This window comes from Natator depressus, chromosome 4 (genome assembly GCF_965152275.1).
Source record: "Natator depressus isolate rNatDep1 chromosome 4, rNatDep2.hap1, whole genome shotgun sequence".
Classification (NCBI taxonomy): Eukaryota; Metazoa; Chordata; order Testudines; family Cheloniidae; genus Natator; species Natator depressus.
In genome coordinates this window covers 132,571,967-132,592,542 of record NC_134237.1, presented here as the reverse complement: position 1 = coordinate 132,592,542, position 20,576 = coordinate 132,571,967, and the positions used below count along the sequence as shown (strand labels likewise).

General features: G+C 48.5%; 1 protein-coding gene across 1 annotated transcript in view; it reads right to left on the bottom strand.

The window, feature by feature from the left end:
- Positions 1–1,473: 1,473 nt before the first annotated feature.
- The window catches only part of ADRA1D (adrenoceptor alpha 1D), a 71,874-nt gene continuing 52,771 nt past the window's right edge, over positions 1,474–20,576 (bottom strand). Inside the window, exon 2 of the mRNA XM_074951908.1 lies at positions 1,474–5,570. Within this exon, the coding sequence (XP_074808009.1) occupies positions 5,005–5,570 (566 nt within the window). The 3' untranslated portion in view covers positions 1,474–5,004. The remainder of the gene's footprint in view (positions 5,571–20,576) is intronic.

Sequence of the window (20,576 nt, the reverse complement as noted above, 5' to 3'; positions counted from 1 at the left end):
TATCATATGGACTTCTATAGTTTATTGGGTAAAATATCTACTTTCTGACGTGTACTTTCTGTGCTGGGTTTTATTTTTCTTTGACTGGATTCGTGATAACCCTTCCTCAGGAGCCATTATGATCAATTATGTAAATAAATATGCATTTTCAAAATGAGTGCTTGTACCAAAATATATGTCATTCCACATTGCAATTATATCAGTCACAGGAAAATGTCATTTATAAAGTGTTTATCAAAGTCATTATCCAATCAGGTAAAAAAACTGCATCTTTCCAAATTCCCACATGAGTGTTTTTTCACTCCTTATAATAATTATTTATATGAGCCAAGATATTGGTTCCCTTGATAGACTGGGATGGTCTCTAAAGCCATTTTAGACTCGAACTATCTATAGGAAACACTCCAGCCCATATTCTGACCCACTGATCTCATGCCTGTCAATAGCAACGGGAGCTTTGTGTGAAGAGATGAAGGCTAGCTTATGACCCTGATTCTGTGCTGGTATCCCTCTGACGTAATTCCACTGAACTCACTGGAGTGACTCTAGATTTACACCAGTGTAATCAAGATCTAAATCAGACTCCCAGCAGGTGTAAATCAGCACAGCACCAATGGACTCCAGCTTCAATGAAGTGATGTTGATTCGCACCAGCAGAGGATCCGGCTTTCCTTTTTTTAGAAATGCTTATTTTCTATTTATCTCAAATTGTCGGACAAAATCCCTCAAATAAGTTATATTTTTCTGTCATCAGTATTTAACCAATGCTAAGGTTTGGGCTCCAGACTGACCAGGAAGATAGAACTGAATCACCCGAACATGGGCAGCTATAGGTTATGATGTCCCAGCCTGTCTTGAAGGGTGTTGTAGCTTCCATATGTGCTTAGTTAATACCCACGCTGATCTCGAATGCAACCAGAATCAGTTGACAGAAGGGCAGAATTTTGCAAGACCCCGTAAAAGTATTGCACAGCAGCCAGTGTTGGAATCCTTTCCTCGGATGGATTCAGCCTCTCTGCACAAAACTAAGCCATCCCTGGTAGGGGGAACTTGTATCCCTGGTTTAAACGAAGAACAAAAATGCTGCCTAAATGCACTAGGCTACCGCAAGTAGCAGGTATTATTAAACAGCATTATAGTGAATGCGCCCCACATAATTCTACTTTATGATCTATGCGTCTCCAGGTGTCTTAATTCAAACACCGGGACAGCTGCAATTAACACAACAAAGGAGATGTGTGGGGTTTGTTTGCTTGTTTAAGCCTAGTTTTATCTCCTCTGTTCCCCTGCAGCCCTGAATAGAACCCGGAGGGAGAATCAGTGAAACACACAACAATTAGGCATTGCTTTGCTGAATGCTTTCAAGTGATCAGAGGTTATACATTCAGGTATATGAAATCATAAAAATGAAACAGAAGAAGCTAATTTAAAAGGTCAGGCAGAAGTGTTAGCAACAGCCTCAGCAACTTGGGAGGAATATTTGATAAAATGCTTGCCAGGAACAGCTAGACAGCCCTGGAAAATCTTCAGTTTATGAGAAAATATCTGTGATTTGGGAAATGACAGTATGTTGGTATATATATATGTGTGTGTGTATCTGTATGCAGCATATAAATCTACACACACATATACACATGGATGGATGTATTTTCATCTCACTGAATGGGAAGTTACCCGCATAAATCCATTAATATTATATGAAATTCCCATTTAAGATCAAATTTCCATCCTGCCCATAACTAGGCCTCCATTTTGGTGGGTGCAGTTAACATCACTTGTACAACTCACAGCCTGATTGCACCTGGAGGTCAGGTATTTAGATGGTTAAATGTCCGCAAATTACCACAGCTACAAACGTGGGCCCATGATTATACGCACCTTTTGTCCCCAGTGGGCTTTCTTTCCCCTGCAGTCAGCAGATCTGGAATAGCTACCTGTTTCCACACAGCACCTTACCTGTCCAATGGATTAGTTCTATTGTCAGTGCAGCTCTCCCCTTAATATCAATGGAATACATGCCCATGTGTCTGCAGTAGGGGGACAAGGGCAGGGTGAATGGACTCTTCTCCTTCCAGAGCTCCTGACAAGCCACCTGCTCTGGGCTAGATTCCAGCACCAGTGACCACACACCGCTCTGGCTTTGCCTACCTGGTGCTGTCTCATAGTGCTATGGGCCCAACAGTGCCTTTAAGCTGCAAGCTCCTCGGCTTGGGGGCTCCCACCTTTGCATGGCTGTACTGTCCCAGGCATGGCTACACAATGCTTAGAAGGGCCTGCTCCTACTCATCGGAAGTCTTTCCACTAACTTTAATGGCCACGGGATTGGGCTCCAAACAATTAGCAGTAAATAAACAATAACTGCAAATTGAACAGCACCCATCAACTGCAGTGGGAATTTGGAGGGGGCAGGGTTGGGCCCTGTGTCATGCTTTGTATGTTAACCATTTGCAGGCACTGTTCTTATACCGCTAAAGGGCTATTTGGTTATTCTCAGCTCACCCTTTATTTACGGTCACTGCAGGCCTCCTACAAACCCAAAAAGAAATACGATTTTCCCACTGAGAAGGCCCAATTGGGTTCCCCTTGGGACTTTTGGCAGGATTGGGCCGACTGGGATTTCTGAGCGCTATTTGGCAAGCCTCTTAGAAATCTCTGAACACACACTGTAACGAACCAGACATGGTTCACAGCGAGTGCACCATTGGCCAGTGCTGCTTGATATTGTTGGCTTCCTGCAGGGAATAGTTTGACACACACCAGACTTGCTTGTGCAATAATTCATTTCGTTCAGTGTCAGCTTGACAAGGGTATTGCAGAGTTCAGCTACGACCCACTCCATACACTGCATCTCGGTATCCAATATATTAGTCTTTCTTTCTTTCTTTCTTTCTTTCTTTCTTTCTTTCTTTCTTTCTTTCTACACTTTGTATATTGAGTTTCCATATAAAAACAAAGAGCAAGGAGGACAAAACATAACACCCGGTTTTTTTAACACTGTGAGCCTGGCAGCTGGGTTTCTCTTCTTGCAAAAGCTTAGTCAGAGAGGCTGGATAAACATACACCAGGCCCCAGTAATAAAAGCCATGTTAGTCTTAATGGGCCAAATTTGCCCCAAGTGGGACTGCACTGACCTGGGTGGGATTACACCTGGGATGAATTTGACAGCATGTCTCCACTATGGAGCATGGTTTCCTATATTTTTATTTGCACCAGAGAATGGACCTGAGATAAGACTTTTAGACTCAGACCTGCACTCTGCCCAAGTCCCCAGGGCATTTGAATTCAGGGATTGTGGGCCGAGCCTATTTCTAAACTTACCATAGGTTCTTTGTGGAGCCTCCTGGGCTCATCAGTGGCCCAAAAATGCAACAAAATAGACACATGAAATACGCAGCTCGGTGGAGTGTGACCTACTAATTGGCTGAGTGCAAATATACAACAAAGCATAACACACCACACTGTGCCTGGTCATACTAGGTTGGTGCTACCGATGGTGCCCTTTTTTGGGGGGGGCACACATCTTCTTTCTCCACATAGTCTAGGGCACTGGAGACCACTACATCCTCTCGGATGAGGTCTCGCTCTGGATCTGTGCATGGTGGGGAAAAAAATGATTGCTACCCTTTTTGGCTCCAGCAAGAGCAAACAAAACCTACAATTACTGAGGGCCACTGAACGGTTCAGCTTGGGTAGCTCCGCCGTCTCGGCAAGGAATTGCGTCAGAACGGCACAAGAGCGATGACGATCATCGTGGACTGACTCAGCTCAAGAACCTGGCGCATTACAAGGGGGAACTCCAACCTCTATGGAGAGATGTTTGACTTTAGCTCTGACACACGAACCTTAGAGATGGGCCTACATGGAAACATCCATCCCAAGCTATGGGGAAGTTTGAGTCTTGAGCTGAACTTTGCTGCCACTGTTTCTCTCTTATTGTTTGAGAGGGAGAGCGAGAGGAAGAGGTGGGGGCCGAAGAGCCAGACACGTCCAATATCCAAAAGCACTCCTGGCAGTGTTTCCTCGCTGCTGACACAGAGAAACATGCGCTCGCGCTGGTGCTGGCAGTGGGTGCTGTGTAAGGCTCAGGGTACTTTTCAGACTCAAAGTAAAATGAGAAGTGTATCTCAGATTTGGATTAGAAACAAGACCCGTGCTTCCCTTTGCTTCAGCGTGTAAGGGAGGATGACTGTTCAGCCATAAACCCATCTTACGCATATGTAGTAACCTGTGGCCAGATATACCTGTGGCGGGGGAAGCATAGCTCAGTGGTTTGAGCATTGGCCTGCTAAGCCCAGGGTTGTGAGTTCAATCCTTGAGGGGGCCATTTAGGGATCTGGGGTGAAAATTGGAGATCGGTCCTGCTTTGAGCAGGGGGTTGGACTAGATGACCTCCTGAGGTCCCTTCCAACCCTGATACTCTATGATCCTATGATCAGAGACCCCCACAGTCGACAGCAGGAATCAAACCCTGGGACGTTCACCAGAAGCCCTTACCCTTAAGCTAATGGAACAGCTCTGTCACGAAGCAGCAGCCGAATCCTTGCTGGGAACAGCCTCTGGAAGGAGCCGCGGTCACGTGCACTATGACAGGAGAATGACACCCAGCTTTGGTGCCTTCATGGTGTTGACCTTCCTGTTTTTTTTGGAATCGTGAAGGATGCATTCTAGTTTCCCCTGAATTGCACAGCAGCTCTGAAACACCATCACCCGACTAGAAGAACCAGATCGTTTCCCTAGACCCCACAGTCCCACTGCTTCCTTCACTTGGCAATACAGCGGATAAGACTCTGGCATTGCATTAGAGCATTAGTATTTCCCTTATGCTAAGCCCTTAGCACCCTGTAACCTTAGTGGGCGGTGATCACAGAACCTTCCGGTGGCTCATTTGACACCTGATCGCTTTTTCCAGTCTGCCTGACAAACACATCGATTGCATCCCATTTTCATCCCCTCTAACCACATATAATGCACATTTTAAAACAAACAAATAGTTGTCCCGGGGCTTTAAATATCCGTTTCTCTGAGCCCGCAGCAGTCTGGTAAATCGTACACTTGGTAGTCAATAGCCTCCGTGAAGTCATTAGGGATCCCTATAGAAACGGACTCCACCTCCATTTTGTAAGCTGCGGTCATGCCCCCTTTGCAGGAGCCACCCCTTATTTTGTTGGAGAGGCTGTTCATCTTTTCTTTCAGCTGGGTGGAGGATGGTTTTTGGAAAGCGGTGACCATTTTCCACCCTTTGAAGCTTAGCGTTCGCCTCTTAGGGGTTCTTTCCTGGGGGGTGGAGTTCAATATGAAAGAGTTGAGGGCGGTGATTCTGGGCCCCACGTCCCTGTCGGAATCCCGCTCCGAGCTGCTCATGGAGGTGGCACGCCAGTGGTTGTCATAGACCCTCCAGATGGGCCGCCGGCGCCGGGGGCCCTGGCACTTGAGGAGCCGGATGAAAGCTCTCCTGAACTCTTTGCTGGAGCAGGGGTAGATGATGGGGTTCACGCAGCTGTTGAAGTACCCCAGCCAGAAGATGATCTTGAAGACCATGTCAGAGGGCTTCAGGGAAGGAAAGAAGGAACCTTGGAGGAAATTGGGACAAACACGGTTAGAGGGAGGCCACGGGGACCTTGAACGGCAGCTCAGAATATAAAACTCTGCAAGGAAGGGCGAAACTGATTGTAACCCTGCATAAAATCAACACGCGCCGTAGACCAAGATTTGAGGGTCTCACTCTCTGTTTCAATGCCCCAGGTTGAGCAGCGCCATTTTGCTCAGCGAGGTACTGCTCAGCAGAAGCAAGGCTGGCAGGCCTGGCCCCTAGGTGCTCGTAACAGTGCAGTCAGACTGTGCAGGAGATGGGAACGACAGTACCCCCGGCCCAGTGGGACAGCCTCAGGGATGAAACATTTCCCCTATGCTGAGTGCCTTCATCAGCACTGCACTGGTGAAGCTATTTCTCTTACCATCCCCGCACCTGCCTGCCCAGCGCCCATCCTGGCTGCTTGGGCTGGGCTCTGGGGACAGCACTGGGGCCTAAACCATTTCCCATGATTCACAGAGAGACAGGCTTAGAAGCCACAATCCAGACAACAAGGCAATGTTTCCTTTCTTACCTGTAAAGGTATAAAGCCAGCTTCTCATCTGGTGCAAATCAGTACAGTGCAAGTGAAGTCAATGCAGCCATGCCCATTTGTACCAGGGGAGGATCTGGCCCCTGTGATACCATCTTTGAGTGAACTAGGTGTTTCAGGAAAGTACCTGGTTGACAGGCCTGGAATCTAAGTCTTCTAAATGCAATAGATGTGACAGCACATCAGACCACCCGCTTCCTTGATGCCCTCACAGGAAAGAGCCTCCAAAACCCGGCCCAGCTGGAGGCTCCCAGACAGTGGGGTGGGTGGGTTGTGATGAAGGTTTCTATGATAGACACATGTTTACTTGGCAGCAAGCTGAGACCTTCAACCCAGCCCAAGCAGGCCACTGGACAGCTGCTTTTTGCTCAACGCTGGCACGGGCTGGCACAGGTCTCCTGGGGCTGATCTACCAATCCCCTGAGCCATCCAGTTCCTCATTGCAGGGTCTTTATCTGCATGTGTTAGAGGATATCACTCATTTGGCCCTGGACCCTGATGTGCAGGTTAACCACGTTAACTGCTGAGCTCTTGTGATCAATGAGGAAAAGGAGGCAGGGCTCAGAATGAGTCTTGCAGCACCAGGCTGCTGCGGCGGTGAGTGTGGTGTATGAACCCAGGCAGACAGACAGCACAGCTGTGTGTGACATTGACGGTTTCCCCAGTGCTAGCGCCAGACAAAGAACTAGTCCCCAAGGGACCGCTGATGGCAGTCACTGACAAACACTGCAGTGTGCTTGCAAACTATAGAGGAGAGCAATTGAACAAGCGAGACTGAGGTGCTTGTGGAAGCCACAGAGAAACTAGTGCTGTCAGTTATCAACATGAAGGCAGTTCCTGTTTCAAGGCAGAGGAAACACTAATAAATTCTGAGGGAAGACAGTAATCTGTACCCAGGGTGCATGTACAGGATCTCTCTGACTTTTATGGAGAGCTCTGTCCCGAGCTGCCGCTCCTCTCCTGTTTGGAGAGCGGAGGCATGTGGCCAGTTTATACAATCCTCAAGGTCCCTGCAGCTTGGATTCTAGCTAGGGAGAATGGAAAAAACAGTGTAGTGAACTATACATGTGTAAATATGGCAAGGAAGTGGGGGAGGTGTGGTGGGGAGCGGGGGACTCCGGGGTTATTATAGCCGTAGATCTGCTACTGACTCATGAGGCCATTTGGGCACCAGATGAACCATCTGGCTAGTGATGTAAACCTACCTCACAGGGGTTTGATGAGGCTTAGTTCAATAGTGTGTCTAAAGTGCTTTGGGATCCTGAGCTGAATAGTGCTTTACTAGTGCACACTATTTATTACTACTTAAGAAACCTAAAGAAAGACGTAACTAAGTGTCTCGTTCAACTGTACATAGTCAAAGCATGCACGTACGCCAAGACCCTTTTTAACTCCCAGGAGAGATTTACAAGAGATGGTGTATTGGGATAATAATTTTGTTCTTCTGTGGGGCGCAGCAGAACCCTACCCATAACTCAAGGAGCCAGGGATACATAACAAAATTAGATTTGCCTTCAAAATGCGTAGCAGTTCTGTAAACCAAAGAATGGACTGAAAAAGAAGAGGCAGCCCCTACCAGCTTGGACGTTTATCAGGGTCTGATATTCAACGTCATACACATTTTAGAGAATGAAATCTTTTCTATAGAACTTTGAAACTGCCCTGTAGAGCTGAATAGGGAAGAACCTGAAGTGTCGGGTTTCAAAAGTCCACAGAGAGGACTGTTCAATTCTACAGAACTTTTCTGTAATAGGCAGATGCCAAATGCGACCATTAACCAGGTTATGAGCGGCATTGCATCCTGCACAACCAAAAGTTACCTTCTGTCTCTGCCCCCCATCACAGGCTGCTGGCTCCTCATTCTGTTATGGCATCCCAGCATGCACCACACTGGGACATCACTGCTTTTGCATGGCGTTGGCTGTGTGATTAAGTCATTCCCATGATTACCAAGCCCAAAATTTCAAAAATCATGACTCAGGTCCACAAAATCATGAGATTTAAAAAATAAATAAATGTGGGGTTCTTTTCATTTACAATCTGGCCCTGGAGCCTGTAGGGTTCCCTTTTTCAAACTTGTCTCCCCAACCTTGAGGGCTAGAAACGTACTTTTTATTTTAAACGAAAGCTGAGATTCTCACATAATCACGTGACTCCAGAAGCTGGGACTTAAAGAAAAAAGTGAATAGCATGAGCCCTGGGAACACTGTTTTACTGCTAATTTATACCTTGGATGTGTGTGTCCCCTTCTGGGATAGGAAAAGGAACTGGGGCACAAAGTTACCCTCTAATTATGTCTTCTTTACTTTGCCCATTTTAACAAATGGCTGCTTTTATAGATATCGTGGGCCAGCTCTTGACAGGGATGTACACTGGCTTCTACCCATGTACAGCCTGTATGGTGGCCCTTGAGTGGAGAGTCCACCAAGAGAAGAATGCAATGGCACAGAACAGCCACAACTTCCCTCCCACTGCAGGGACCAAATGAGGGAGTCCAGCCCAGCCTGAAAAACCTTAGGCGCTGGCTCAGGAGCGGGCAGGACAAGAAGATATGCCGATTCAGCACATGGCAACAGCAGCCTTGCACAGCACAAACTCTGAGAGAGGGTGAGTGGTGGGATTACAGACCAGGGGTGCAGTCTAAGGGCCAGCATAATTCAGAGAGATGTAATTCCCTGCAACAGCTGCTGTGATTCTAGGCTTCCATCTTCATAGCACCACTATTGTCTTTTGAACTGGATATTAATTAATTAATTGGAGTGCTTTTTGGACCTGGAAGCAGAGTGTTCTAATTGATAAGGCACTGGTCCTGGCTTCTGTTCTCAGCTCTGGCACTGACCTTGTGCAACTCAGTTCACCTTTCTGTGCCTCTGTTTCCCCATCTGTCGAAGGGGCAAAATGGTATGGACCTTTCTTTGCAGAGTGTTTGGAGATTTGCAGCTATAAAATTGCAACTTAAGCGCTGACTGTTATTCACTCTTGAGCCTTTAAAAAAAAATTTCAAACAAAATATAACCTCTCAAATCTTCCCAGTTATTTTTTTGCTTGCTCTTTGCTTTATTAACTTTAGAAGAAACACACAAGCAAAAATACAATGCAGTGAGCAAGAGGCTTAAGGATGGGATTGTCACAAGTGCCAAAGGGATTTAGGAACATGAGTCCCAGTGACTTTCAATCCCAATTCAGGTAGGCACTTGTGACAACCCCTCTCTGAATTAATGTTATTAAATCAACCAGGAATTTAAAATTAATGAATTTAACATACCATAATAATTAATTTAGCATGATTAAATTAAACGTTATTCCACCGTCACTGCAAAGGAATGCAAACAGATCATTGCTTTGTGCTTTCCACCTTTGTTTTTCTTGACACAAAAGGCCAGGACGTCCCATCATAGCCAGCAGGTGTCACTGTTGCACCTGCAGAGTCTGCTACTTATTATTACACAGAAAAGCCTGAAATAACTTTCTGACTCAGCCTTAACTGCTTTTAATTTTAGCTCTGGGTGACAAATCACGACACTGTGTGACTGAGGGTTAATTTGTATTTTAGTAAATATCATTAGCGCTGGGTATCATTATTATTTTATCTGCACACATAACCCTGGTGTCAAAACAGTCGAAAGGGTGTTGAGAGTCTGGCATGAAGCCACAATGATCCAGAAATTCAGCGTTAAGGAGAAAACCTTCCATGGTCCAGTGAGGAGCTTCCAAAATCAGCTGATAGACGAAAATATACTCTATAAAACCCAGGGCCCTAATTCAGCAAAGTACTTGAGCACATGCCTAACTTTAAGCGTGTGCTTAAATCCATCCCTGTTCTGCACAGACCTTAAGTGCATGCTGAAACTATAAGCATGTGCTTAGGTCCTATTGAAGCCCAGGGGAATTAGGCACATGTTTAAGTGATGTCATAGGGAAGGCTGGACTTAAGCATGTTCTTAAAGTTAAGTATGTGCATAAGACCCCATTCAGGAAAGCACTCAAGCCATGTGTTTAAATTTAAGTTGCCCTCAGTGGGAGTTAAGCATGTGCTTAAAGTTAATTATATGCTTAAGCAATAGCCTGAATAGTGAGGCTTTCAACTGGGACCAAAACCCCGTGCTGAATCAGGGCTAAGTGGAGAGTTACAGCAGCTAACTCTGAACGTTTAGGCTTTTGTTGATCTTTGAAACAGGCAACGCTATTGTCAATAGAGATGTGCAACACCAAAACCACTTGAGCTATGATTAAGTGGCTGGGTTTTACCCGGGTACAATGATTAGTGATACTGTGGCACATAGGAGCCTTAGTCAAGCCCAGCACCCCACTGTTCGATGTGCTGTACAAACACCAAACAAAAAAGAGCGTACAATGTAAATATCAGACAAGAGGCATCCGCTGGATACAGACTGATGGGGGAGTACAAGGAAACAGACACAACGCTGGTCAGCAGGACAGGCTGCTGGTGTGCCAAAGCCACCGCCTAATTGTTGTCAAGTGTTTTTGTAGGTATCCTGGCAAAGGAGTGTTTTAAGGAGGAATGGAAAGGGGCACAATGAAGTAGCTTTGTGGGTGTTTCTGGGGCATGCCCCCCAAGGATGAGGGGCAGCCTCGGAGAAAGCAAGAAGGCGCTGGTTTGAAAAAGTGCAAGTGGGCGCTGTAGGCTGGCATCACGGGCCAAATGGAGCAGGAAGTCGACATCTCAGTAGTGAATGTGAGCGGATTGTGACGGGCCTTGAAAGTGAAGAAAAACAGCTTATGTTGGGTATGACCAGAAGGGGGAGCCAGTGGAGGCATCCAAAGAGAGAGGTGCCCTGGTGAAAGTGACAAGCTGGGAAAAGGATCTTTGCAGCTGTTTTCTGAAGGGATGAGAGCGGGGCAAGACTGCATTTGTCAAGGCCAGAGAGAAGGACGTTGCAGCGATCGAGACATGAGATGATGAGAGCCTGGAACAAAGTTTTAGCTGTGCAGATGGATAGGAAAGGCCATATCATAGACATAGGCCGCAGAGCCGGGGACACCACCTGGACCATGGTCCAACTACTACCTTTTGGCCGTGCCAAAACTGAGTGGCTGGATATGAGTCAACAGTATACTCTTGTTACCAAGAAGGCCAATGGCATTTTGGGATGTATAAGTAGGGGCATTGCCAGCAGATCGATCGTTCCCCTCTATTCGACATTGGTGAGGCCTCATCTGGAGTACTGTGTCCAGTTTTGGGCCCCACACTACAAGAAGGATGTGGAAAAATTGGAAAATGTCCAGCAGAGGGCAACAAAAATGATTAGGGGACTGGAACACATAACTTATAAGGAGAGGCTGAGGGAACTGGGATTGTTTAGTCTACAGAAGAGAAGAATGAGGGGGGATTTGATAGCTGCTTTCAACTACCTGAGAGGGGGTTCCAAAGAGGATGGATCTAGACTGTTCTCAGTGGTAGCAGATGACAGAACGAGGAGTAATGGTCTCAAGTAGCAGTGCGGGAGGTGTAGGTTGGATATTAGGAAATACTTTTTTACTAGGAGGGTGGTGAAGCACTGGAATGCGTTACCTAGGGAGGTGGTGGAATCTCCTTCCTTTGAGGTTTTTAAGGTCAGGCTTGACAAAGCCCTGGCTGGGATGATTTAGTTGGGGATTGGTCCTGCTTTGAGCAGGGGGTTGGACTAGATGACCTTCTGAGGTCCCTTCCAACCCTGATATTCTATGATTCTATGACCCTATGTGCCCAGTTGCAACACCCCTTACTCAAATTTGGCCAAGCAGCAACTCACTCTGATCTGGCCCAGCCACCTGCCCCTCCATCACAAACTTCCTGACCCATGAGTCCCTGCACCCACCCCTACTAAGTCTGAGTGGCATTGCAATGTAGCATGCTGGGTTGCAATGATACTCACTCAGATTTGGAGGGGGTGGGTGTAGGGGCTCATGGGCTGGGGACAGGCTGGTAGTGGTGGTGGGGCATCTGAGAGGGGAAGAGGGGGTCAGGAGGCAAGAGGAGAAATCTGTGTTTCCTCCCCCACACTTTAACTGGGGCTCAGCAGCCCTGTTAGACATGTTACACAGACAGACTCTGCAAGATGCTTGGATGTGAGGTCCTAGAGAGAGGCCCGAGTTGAAGATCATGTCCAGGTTAGAGTCCTGAGTAAGAGGGAGGACTGTGGTGTTCTCCACATTGACTGAGAAAAGAGGTAGTAGTAAGGGTTTAGGGAGAAGATTAAGAAGATTAAGAGCTCTGTTTTAGCCATGTTGAGCTTGAGCTGGTGGCTCTGAGATGTCAGAAAGACAGGTCAAGATTGTAGTTTGGACAGGAGATGGGTCTGGAGTAGTGAGGTAGATCGATCAGTCATGGTAGCTGTATTTGTGCTTCTGGATGAGATTACCCAGAGAGGAGGTGTCGAGGGAGAAGAGAAGGGGATCAAGGATGGAGCCCCAGGGAACTGGAGGGGGAATGAGGAGGATCCTTTGAAGGGCTCATGGAGAGCGCGATTAGAGGTAGGAGGAGAGCACAGAGTCACCGAAGCCCAGGGAAGACAAAGTCTCAAGAAGAAGAGCATGTTCGATGGTGGAGAAGGGGGCTGGCAGGTGAAGGAGGAGGAGGGTGGAGTATTGGTTCTGAGCTTAGGCTAGGAAGAGGTCATTGGTGAGAGCAGTTTCAGTGGAGTGCAAGGAGTGGAAGCTGGACTGGAGAGGGTCTAGGGTGGGATTGGAGGAGAAGAACTCCAGACCGATTTTAGACAGCACATTCAATGAGCTTAGAGATGGTAAGGCAGAAGGGAGATGGGGAGTAGTTGGAGGGAAGTGGGTCAAGGGTGATTTTTCCCAAGATGGGAGAAACTTATGTTATGCCTCTGTTGTGAGGGGACAGAGCCAGAGCAAAGTGCGTGGTTAAAGAGAAGAGAGAGTCAAGGAGCCAGGAGGGGATGCGAGTGGGCATGAGGGACATCAGGAGACGGGAAGGGGTTAAAAGAGGAGAGCAGACGAGAACCTTCTGCGTCTGTGACTCGGGAGGAGACAGTTGCAGGAGGGGAAGGGAAGACAAGCTTTGGGGACGGGGAAGGTCATGTCACCTGTTGTTAATTTTCTCTTGAAAGACATCAGTGATATCCTGTGCCGAGAGAGCAGTGGAGGCAGGAGGGGAGGGTTTAAGGAATGCGTCGAAGATGGCAAAAAGGCAGCTGGGTTTGGCGGTGTGAGATGGCTGAGGTCAGCTACTAGAAATAGGCAGGTTCACCTGCACTTAGCCAGTTTATTTTAAATACATCGGTGCTGGTGCTGGAGACTGGACTCCAAACCCAGATCCTGATCTGAATTTCACAACTGCTTCTCATCATTATTGTGCGCTGAAACAAACCCCAGATCTGGGTGCCCCTAACCTCTGGAAGGTTCAAATTCTCGAGCCACACCCATATTTTCCAGCTTAGATCCAGTTCTAATTTGAATGTGGTTCTCTAGGTGTGTGTGTGTCTGTCTCTTAAATACAAAGAGTAGGAGGACAGTCCAGTGGTTGGAGCTCAGGCCTGTGCGCTGGATCTTATGGGGGTCTACTCCTGACTGTGACATTGACTTGCTGTGTGACCGTGGGCAGCTCACGCAATAGCTCCGTGCCTCAGTTTCCCTGCAGGCAAAATGAGGATAACAACCTTTTTCTACTTCCCAGCAGTGTTGTGAGGCTTAATTCAGGACTGTTTGTTGAGTGCAGTGAGTTCTGTAGATGAAAGGCGCAGCAGAAGTCCAAAGTGTTCTTATTTAAAAGGAAAAAAAGAGAGGAAAAGAACACAAAGCTACAACAATAAAGAGAAAAGGAGCGGCTCTTTAAAAATGAATCCTGAACCTATGTCTTGAGTCATGCCAGCTAAGAGATCAATTCGTGCTTACAATAGCACATTTTAGGGAAAAAATACATACCCACACACTTATCACCTGTTGGTGTAATGTGACTGCTTGTTTCTGTAGTGTCGGAAAAGCTGTGTATTCGAAAAGCAGTAGGAGAGTTCACTGAAGTTTAACACTGGTTGTTTTTCTCCCAGCAGAATTTTGTGTACATACCAAACCTAGGGGCTCATTAGCATCACTATTAGTATGCAAATATGCATGCCCCTTAAAGAGACACATATTAAGTGTATTAAGGGAGATTTCGGTTGGATATTAGGAAAAACTTTTTCACTAGGAGGGTGGTGAAACACTGGAATGCGTTACCTAGGGAGGTGGTAGAATCTCCTTCCTTAGAAGTTTTTAAGGTCAGGCTTGACAAAGGCCTGGCTGGGATGATTTAATTGGGGATTGGTCCTGCTTTGAGCAGGGGGTTGGACTAGATGACCTCCTGAGGTCCCTTCCAACCCTGATATTCTATGATTCTATGATTCTATGATAAGTGCATCCATAATTCATCCCACCACTTGCAGTGTGATTATACAGCTCATATTTTATGTCCTTGGCTAGTAACATTATATACATTTAAGCATTCATCAGTCTGGTAGGCAGGAATAATGCTGAGCCTTCAATAAGGCAGAAAAATCATTAGTAAGAAAGAACGAGCTCTCTCTCTCTCTCTCACCCACATAGCCACATGGAGGGCTTTCAGGATTGGGTCTACGTTATGTAATAGTTACACTGCAGATGCTATCCAGGCATGGTGTGAGAACACTGCATATTGAACACACTAAGGACCCAGGATCAAATTTTCAAAAGCACTTAAGTGAGTTAGGAGCCCCTTTTCAAAACGGATTTAAGCACATAAAAGCCAAAATCCCAGCAATTTTCAGTGAGATTTAGGCTCCTAAGCAGCTAAAGACCAACTAACTGTCACTGAAATCAATGGCCTACGGCATTTAGGCATTTTTGAAATTTTTGCTCCAAATCTTGCAATCCTTATACAGTCCTTCATTGGAGTTTTGCATGAGTAAGACCAGCAGGACGGGGAATCCCATTGTAGTGATGCATCATTATCCCATTCGCCAGTAGGACCTGCCATAAATAAAACCACGGTACAGTTTCCATTAAACCCTCTTGTTTTCATGTGCTCCTGATTGTCCAAACCATTCACCTTTGGGCTATGTTTGGATTCGGCCAGCAGGTGACTTTGGAGCAATAGCCGTGTAAGTGTTTTGGGGTCAGGAGAGGGCGAAAAAGCACATTTCTCTGTGTGTGCGTGGCCCGTCCTGAGTATGTGCTCTGGGCAGTCTGAGAATATGTGGGTGCAGAATCTGAAAGTAGCGCATGTTTGAAAATACACTGCGGTGCATGGGCAGCATTCAGTTATAAGGGCTGATCTTACACAATAGATGTGGCGCCCGTGTGTGGGTCAGCTGCATGGTGAGATGCCCAGAGAAAGGCACTTATTTAAATGTGCAATGGCTTTAAAACCTACATCGGCAGCAACCTTTCTCTCAAAAGTGACAGCTGACCCCAGCTCTTCCCTGTCTCCCAGGTTTGAGGTCTCGGGCACTGAGGCTGCGTGGTACATAGGACTGCAATGGGACAAATGTGCTCTAGGGCAGGGGTGGCCAACCTGAGCCTGAGAAGGAGCCAGAATTGACCAATGTACATTGCCAAAGAGCCACAGTAATACGTCGCAGAGGGTTAGCTGTGTTAGTCTGGATCTGTAAAAGTGGCAAAGAGTCCTGTGACACCTTATAGACTAACAGATGTATTGAAGCATAAACTTTCGTGGGTGAATACCCACTTCGTCAGATGCATCTGATGAAATGGGTATTCACTTGCATCTGACGAAGTGGGTATTCACCCATGAAAGCTAATGCTCCAACTCTTTGCCAGTAATACATCAGCAGCCCTCCATTAGCTCCCGCCCCTGCTTCCAGCGCCTCCCGCCCACCGGAAGCCCCGCCGATCAGCGCCTCCCCCTCCCTCCCTGCACCTCCCAATCAGCTGTCTCGTGGCATGCAGGAGGCTCAGGGGGGAGGGGAAGGAGTGAGGGCATGGCAGGCTCAGAGCAGGGGGCTGGAAGGGTTGGAGTGGGGGCAGGGCCTGTGGCAGAGCCAGGGGTTGAGCAGTGAGCACCCCCCGGCACATTGGAAAGTTGGCGCTTGTAGCTCCAGCCCCGGAGTCGGTGCCTATATAAGGAGCCGCATATTAATGTCTGAAGAGCCGCATGTGGCTCCGGAGCCACCCCTGCTCTAGAGAAATGAAGTCACTTGGTGGGAGATGCTGCAGTCTCATGGGCTAAAGGTGGAAATATGAACCAGGGGCTCCAGTCCTGGCTGCCACTTTGGCTCACTTTGTGACCTTGGGTAAGTCACTTTCCCCCTCAGTTCTCTGTCAGGATACCGATGTTTTCCTACATCACAGAGGCTTGGCTGAAATACGTTCACAGAGCATCCAGGAAGCCAGTTAGTTTTCCTTTTCACCAGCAGCTTTCCTCCTGGCTCATGGGTGAACACCCTCACCTTCTGCTTATCATGGGGTTTTGAGGACACCTCATTCGGTCATTCCCAGCTGGGGCACCCCCTGGCTGTCTCACAGGATGTCTCGTGGGAAGCTCAGTTAGTTATCAACCACAGTTTCCGAACCCTGTATGGGCAGAGCATCACCCACTGACTCACCAGGAAGACACGCATGGAGGTCTCCCATCCACACACTGACCTCTCCTATGCTGCCTCCATCCCATGGCCTTTGCTCATCCCCCAGGCAGCGACAGTTTAAGGTGCTACCATCGGATTGTTTTGTGAGTTGCCAGTCATGAAAATGACAAATGCACAAATGAAACTGGACTGACTCCAATTGAATTCTGGCCTCAGCTCCCTGGATGCAGCCAGAATCTCTGAGCAGCTTCCTTCCTGACGCAGTTGGTGTGGGGGGCTGGTCCTTTCACAAGGATACCCGTTACAGCACGCCCTGAATAACTGCGGAAGAGAAATGCCACAGTGTCTCCAGGCGCAGGCAGGTGACAACTGGTATTGAGAAGTGGGTGTTAGTGTCAAGAGGCTGGGGTTCCCTCTCTGAAGTTTTTAGCATCCCTGGGTTTGGGGCTAAGTCACTGTGTGACCTTGGGCAAATCAGCTCTGTCTATCCATCCAGCCCACCCCCTTCACCATGGTATCGAGATGCTCAGATAACACAACCATGGGCACAGAATCTAGACAGGCAGGGTTGAGGACCGGACCTCTCTCTTATACCTCAGTTTCCCTAGTGGGGATAGTGACACTTCGCCACTGCACAGGTGCTTTGTCCCAGGTGGACAGCACTCTGTACACTGACCCAGTAGCAGTCTATGTGACCCTGCCAGCAGAAAGGTGAGATAATGGCCTCGAGGGACCTTAAAGGGACTCCCTTACCTTCTGATCTCCCCCACGCCCTCCTCACAACAGAACAAGGGGGTTCTTACTCAGTGGCATAGCTAGGACAGGAAAACTGGGTGGGCCCCGGCTTTCGGGTGGGTGGGCACTGATGGGGGGTAGGGGGGTGGAGGCAGAAGGGATAGGAGACCCCGGGGAGGGGAGCAGAAGGGATGGGGGGGCTCACCTCCCCTCACTTCCCCTTACTGCTCAGTAGGCACCTGGAGCACACAGGCTGTGGGGTGTGCCCATGGGGCAGATGGGGGCCCTACAGGGGCTGGAGCTCCACCCACCTCTCCCAACCCCAGCTCAGTGTCTGTGAGCTCGGATGTGTCCCCCTCCTGCCAGCACCGGGCGCTGTTGACCCCGTCTCCAACCCCAGTGCTAGCCCTGCCCAGATCCGCCCTCCCCGTGCCCACCCCCCCCGCAGGGCTACGCCCCTGCTCTCACTTCCTTAGCCCTACTAATCCCCCAAACCCAAGGAGCCCTGGCTTTGCCTCTCACTCTCTATCCACCTGCCCTCCCGTCCTGCTGGTCCCTACCAGATGTGAGCTCCAGACCGACCTGCATCCCACCGCCTTGACATTCACGTCAAGAATTGGGCGCAAGGGCTGGGAATCAGTGAGGGTTTCTGGAGGCGTGGGTGGGTCAAGATTCCCGACACTCTGCCTCCTGCCTGCTGGGAGACCCTGACTGACCTGCCGCTCCAACCCCTAAAAACCACTTCCTCCCAGCCTCTGTGAGAGTGGCAGGATTGGTAGGGGCCAAGGTTTCGCTGCCCACAGGCATGGCAGCGTAGACTGGGGCGGTTGTGGAGGTCACTCCACTGTCAGGATGGCAGTAGGGAGTTGCCTCGTCTAGGGCAGAGAGGCACATGCGAAGCTGCAGCGGACAGCATTTTCCCAGTGATGAGAGCCCCGGCTTGCTGGAGGTCACGGAGCTAGGATCTCAAGTGGTCCAGCACTGGAACTCCTCAAAGACTGTAAATGTCCCAGATGCAGGCTCAGCCCCATAAACAATCCAACAATAACAAACGGCTTCCCTCATGCCACCAAACACCATGGCATTTTCTAGAGGTTTTTAAGAGCTACGTTCCCTGAATTCAGGGCCGTGGTGAGGAGCGAAAGCATGGATCATGGAAATCTCCCCCAGTGACTGTAAGTCCAGAGCCACGGGTGGCTGCTTGTAAATTACCATCAGCAGCGGCGCTCATCAGTTTTGATCTGGGGATCTCAAAGCACTCCGGCAAGGTATGGAGGTGTCTCTAGCCCCTTTTCACAGATGGCATGGAGAGTTCAAACAAATTGCTTACAGTCACACAGCAAGCCAGTGGTAGAGGCCAGAACAGAACTCCAGTCTCCTGATTCCCTGACCTTGTCCCTAATCACTAACCCACCTTACCCCTGAAGGTGATGCTTTGGGATCTGCAGATTTAGAATATGCCTTGGACCAAGGAGCTCAGATTGCAGCTGGGTCACTGGAAAGCCCTTCATTGCCATATGATTTCCAGGCAGCTTAGCAGGTGTGTTGTTTCCAGATGACACCTTAAAGAAAAGAGGCCACGTCTGCTCTGCGTGAACATTAAAAGTCCTGACTCACTGCATGGTACAAGTAGGGGTTTGTCCCCAGGTCCTCAGCCACAATGTTCCCTTGCTCTGTCTGTCTTCCACTGGCTGCCCACACTGCTAGTAGAAAAGCCTTCTCCACTGCAGCTTCTGACAGCCAAAGAGCTGGGTTCAAATCTGCTGCAAGGCACAGATAACAGGGGCAGAGCAGTTTTGTTTAGTTCCCTGCTGCTGCCTGTTCACAGCAGAAAATCACCGGATAATTGTCCGTCTCCTGATTTCAATGGGAATGGAAGGGGTACAACGTCCCCCCAGGAGGCACTCAGTATCTTGCAGGACTGGGCCTCCAATTGTTCTGCACCTCAGTGTCCTCATCCAAAAATGGGTCTAATAAGACATACCTGCCTCACAGGCGGGAGCTGTGGCTAAAGTGATGAATGCTTGTAAAGCCTGCTGAGCTCCTCAGCGGGACAGCATTACAGACGTGCATGTGCTATGGGGCACTAGTCACGCCTCCAGCAGAGCAGGACTGTTCCCCGTCTTCCATTTCCTTACACGTCACCCAGCTCATGGGTGATCCTGTTCTTTAATGTGGCATCAACCCAGAACAGTAGCCACAGATCTCTAAAGTCCTTGCTCACTGTATGGGCTATCCGTAAAGCTCAGGTGCTCCAGCAAACGGGACCCCGTGCAATGGACTGCAGTAAGTAGACCATACAGGCCTCTAAGCTGTGATCGATGCACTATGGATGGTAGTGGGAGAACCATTCTCTCTGGCGGGGCCGTTCCACCAAGGTCTCCAACCACACTGGCACTGTGCTGGTGGGGGTTGGCTGGGTGGAGGACAACTCAGTGGTTAGCCTTGCTCTGAACCCAGTGTTGTGATGGCCTGTGCACTACTGGGAGCATTTGTGTGTGTGTGTGATGTATTAGAGAGGTGTTAGGGGGACCAAACAGGGTTCAACGTGCCAAATTCCTTTTGGGCAGACAAGGCCATTGGGATGGAATAGCGCCACCTAGTGATACATCAATTCCCAGGGCAATGGACGCTGCAAGCCAAAGAAACTGGTCCATGAGAACAATGAGCATCAGTGCTCTTATACGGGGACACAGATCTGAAAGCAGCAGTTGAAGGGGCCCAGAAAGTTACTGCACTAATACCAGGCACTTCCACAGCACGTGCCAGCTGCGGATCTCAAAGCACGATGCTGGCATAACACATTAAGCTTTGTTACACCCCTGTGCCGTGGGGATGTATCATTGCCCTGATTTTAGCAATGGAAAGCCTAATCCACAGAGCAGATGAATGCCTCAGGCAAGGCAACACAGGAAGGGCCAACTTGACCCGCTGCTGTAATGTCATTGACTCCATGGGAGTTACTTCAGTGACGGATATGGCCCTAGGTCTGTATAAAAGCCAGGAACAGAACCAACATTTCTTCGTTTCCAGCCCTGTGGTGTGACCACAAAACCATCCCTTTTCCTATTACACATGCCAGTCAGCTGCAAGCTTCACCATTCACAAGCAGAGACATGACAGTCTTTCTCCCCATCTTACGATGGGCTAGCAGAGTGCGGTGAGGAGGGCGCACATTAAAAAGAATTGGTTACTTTTG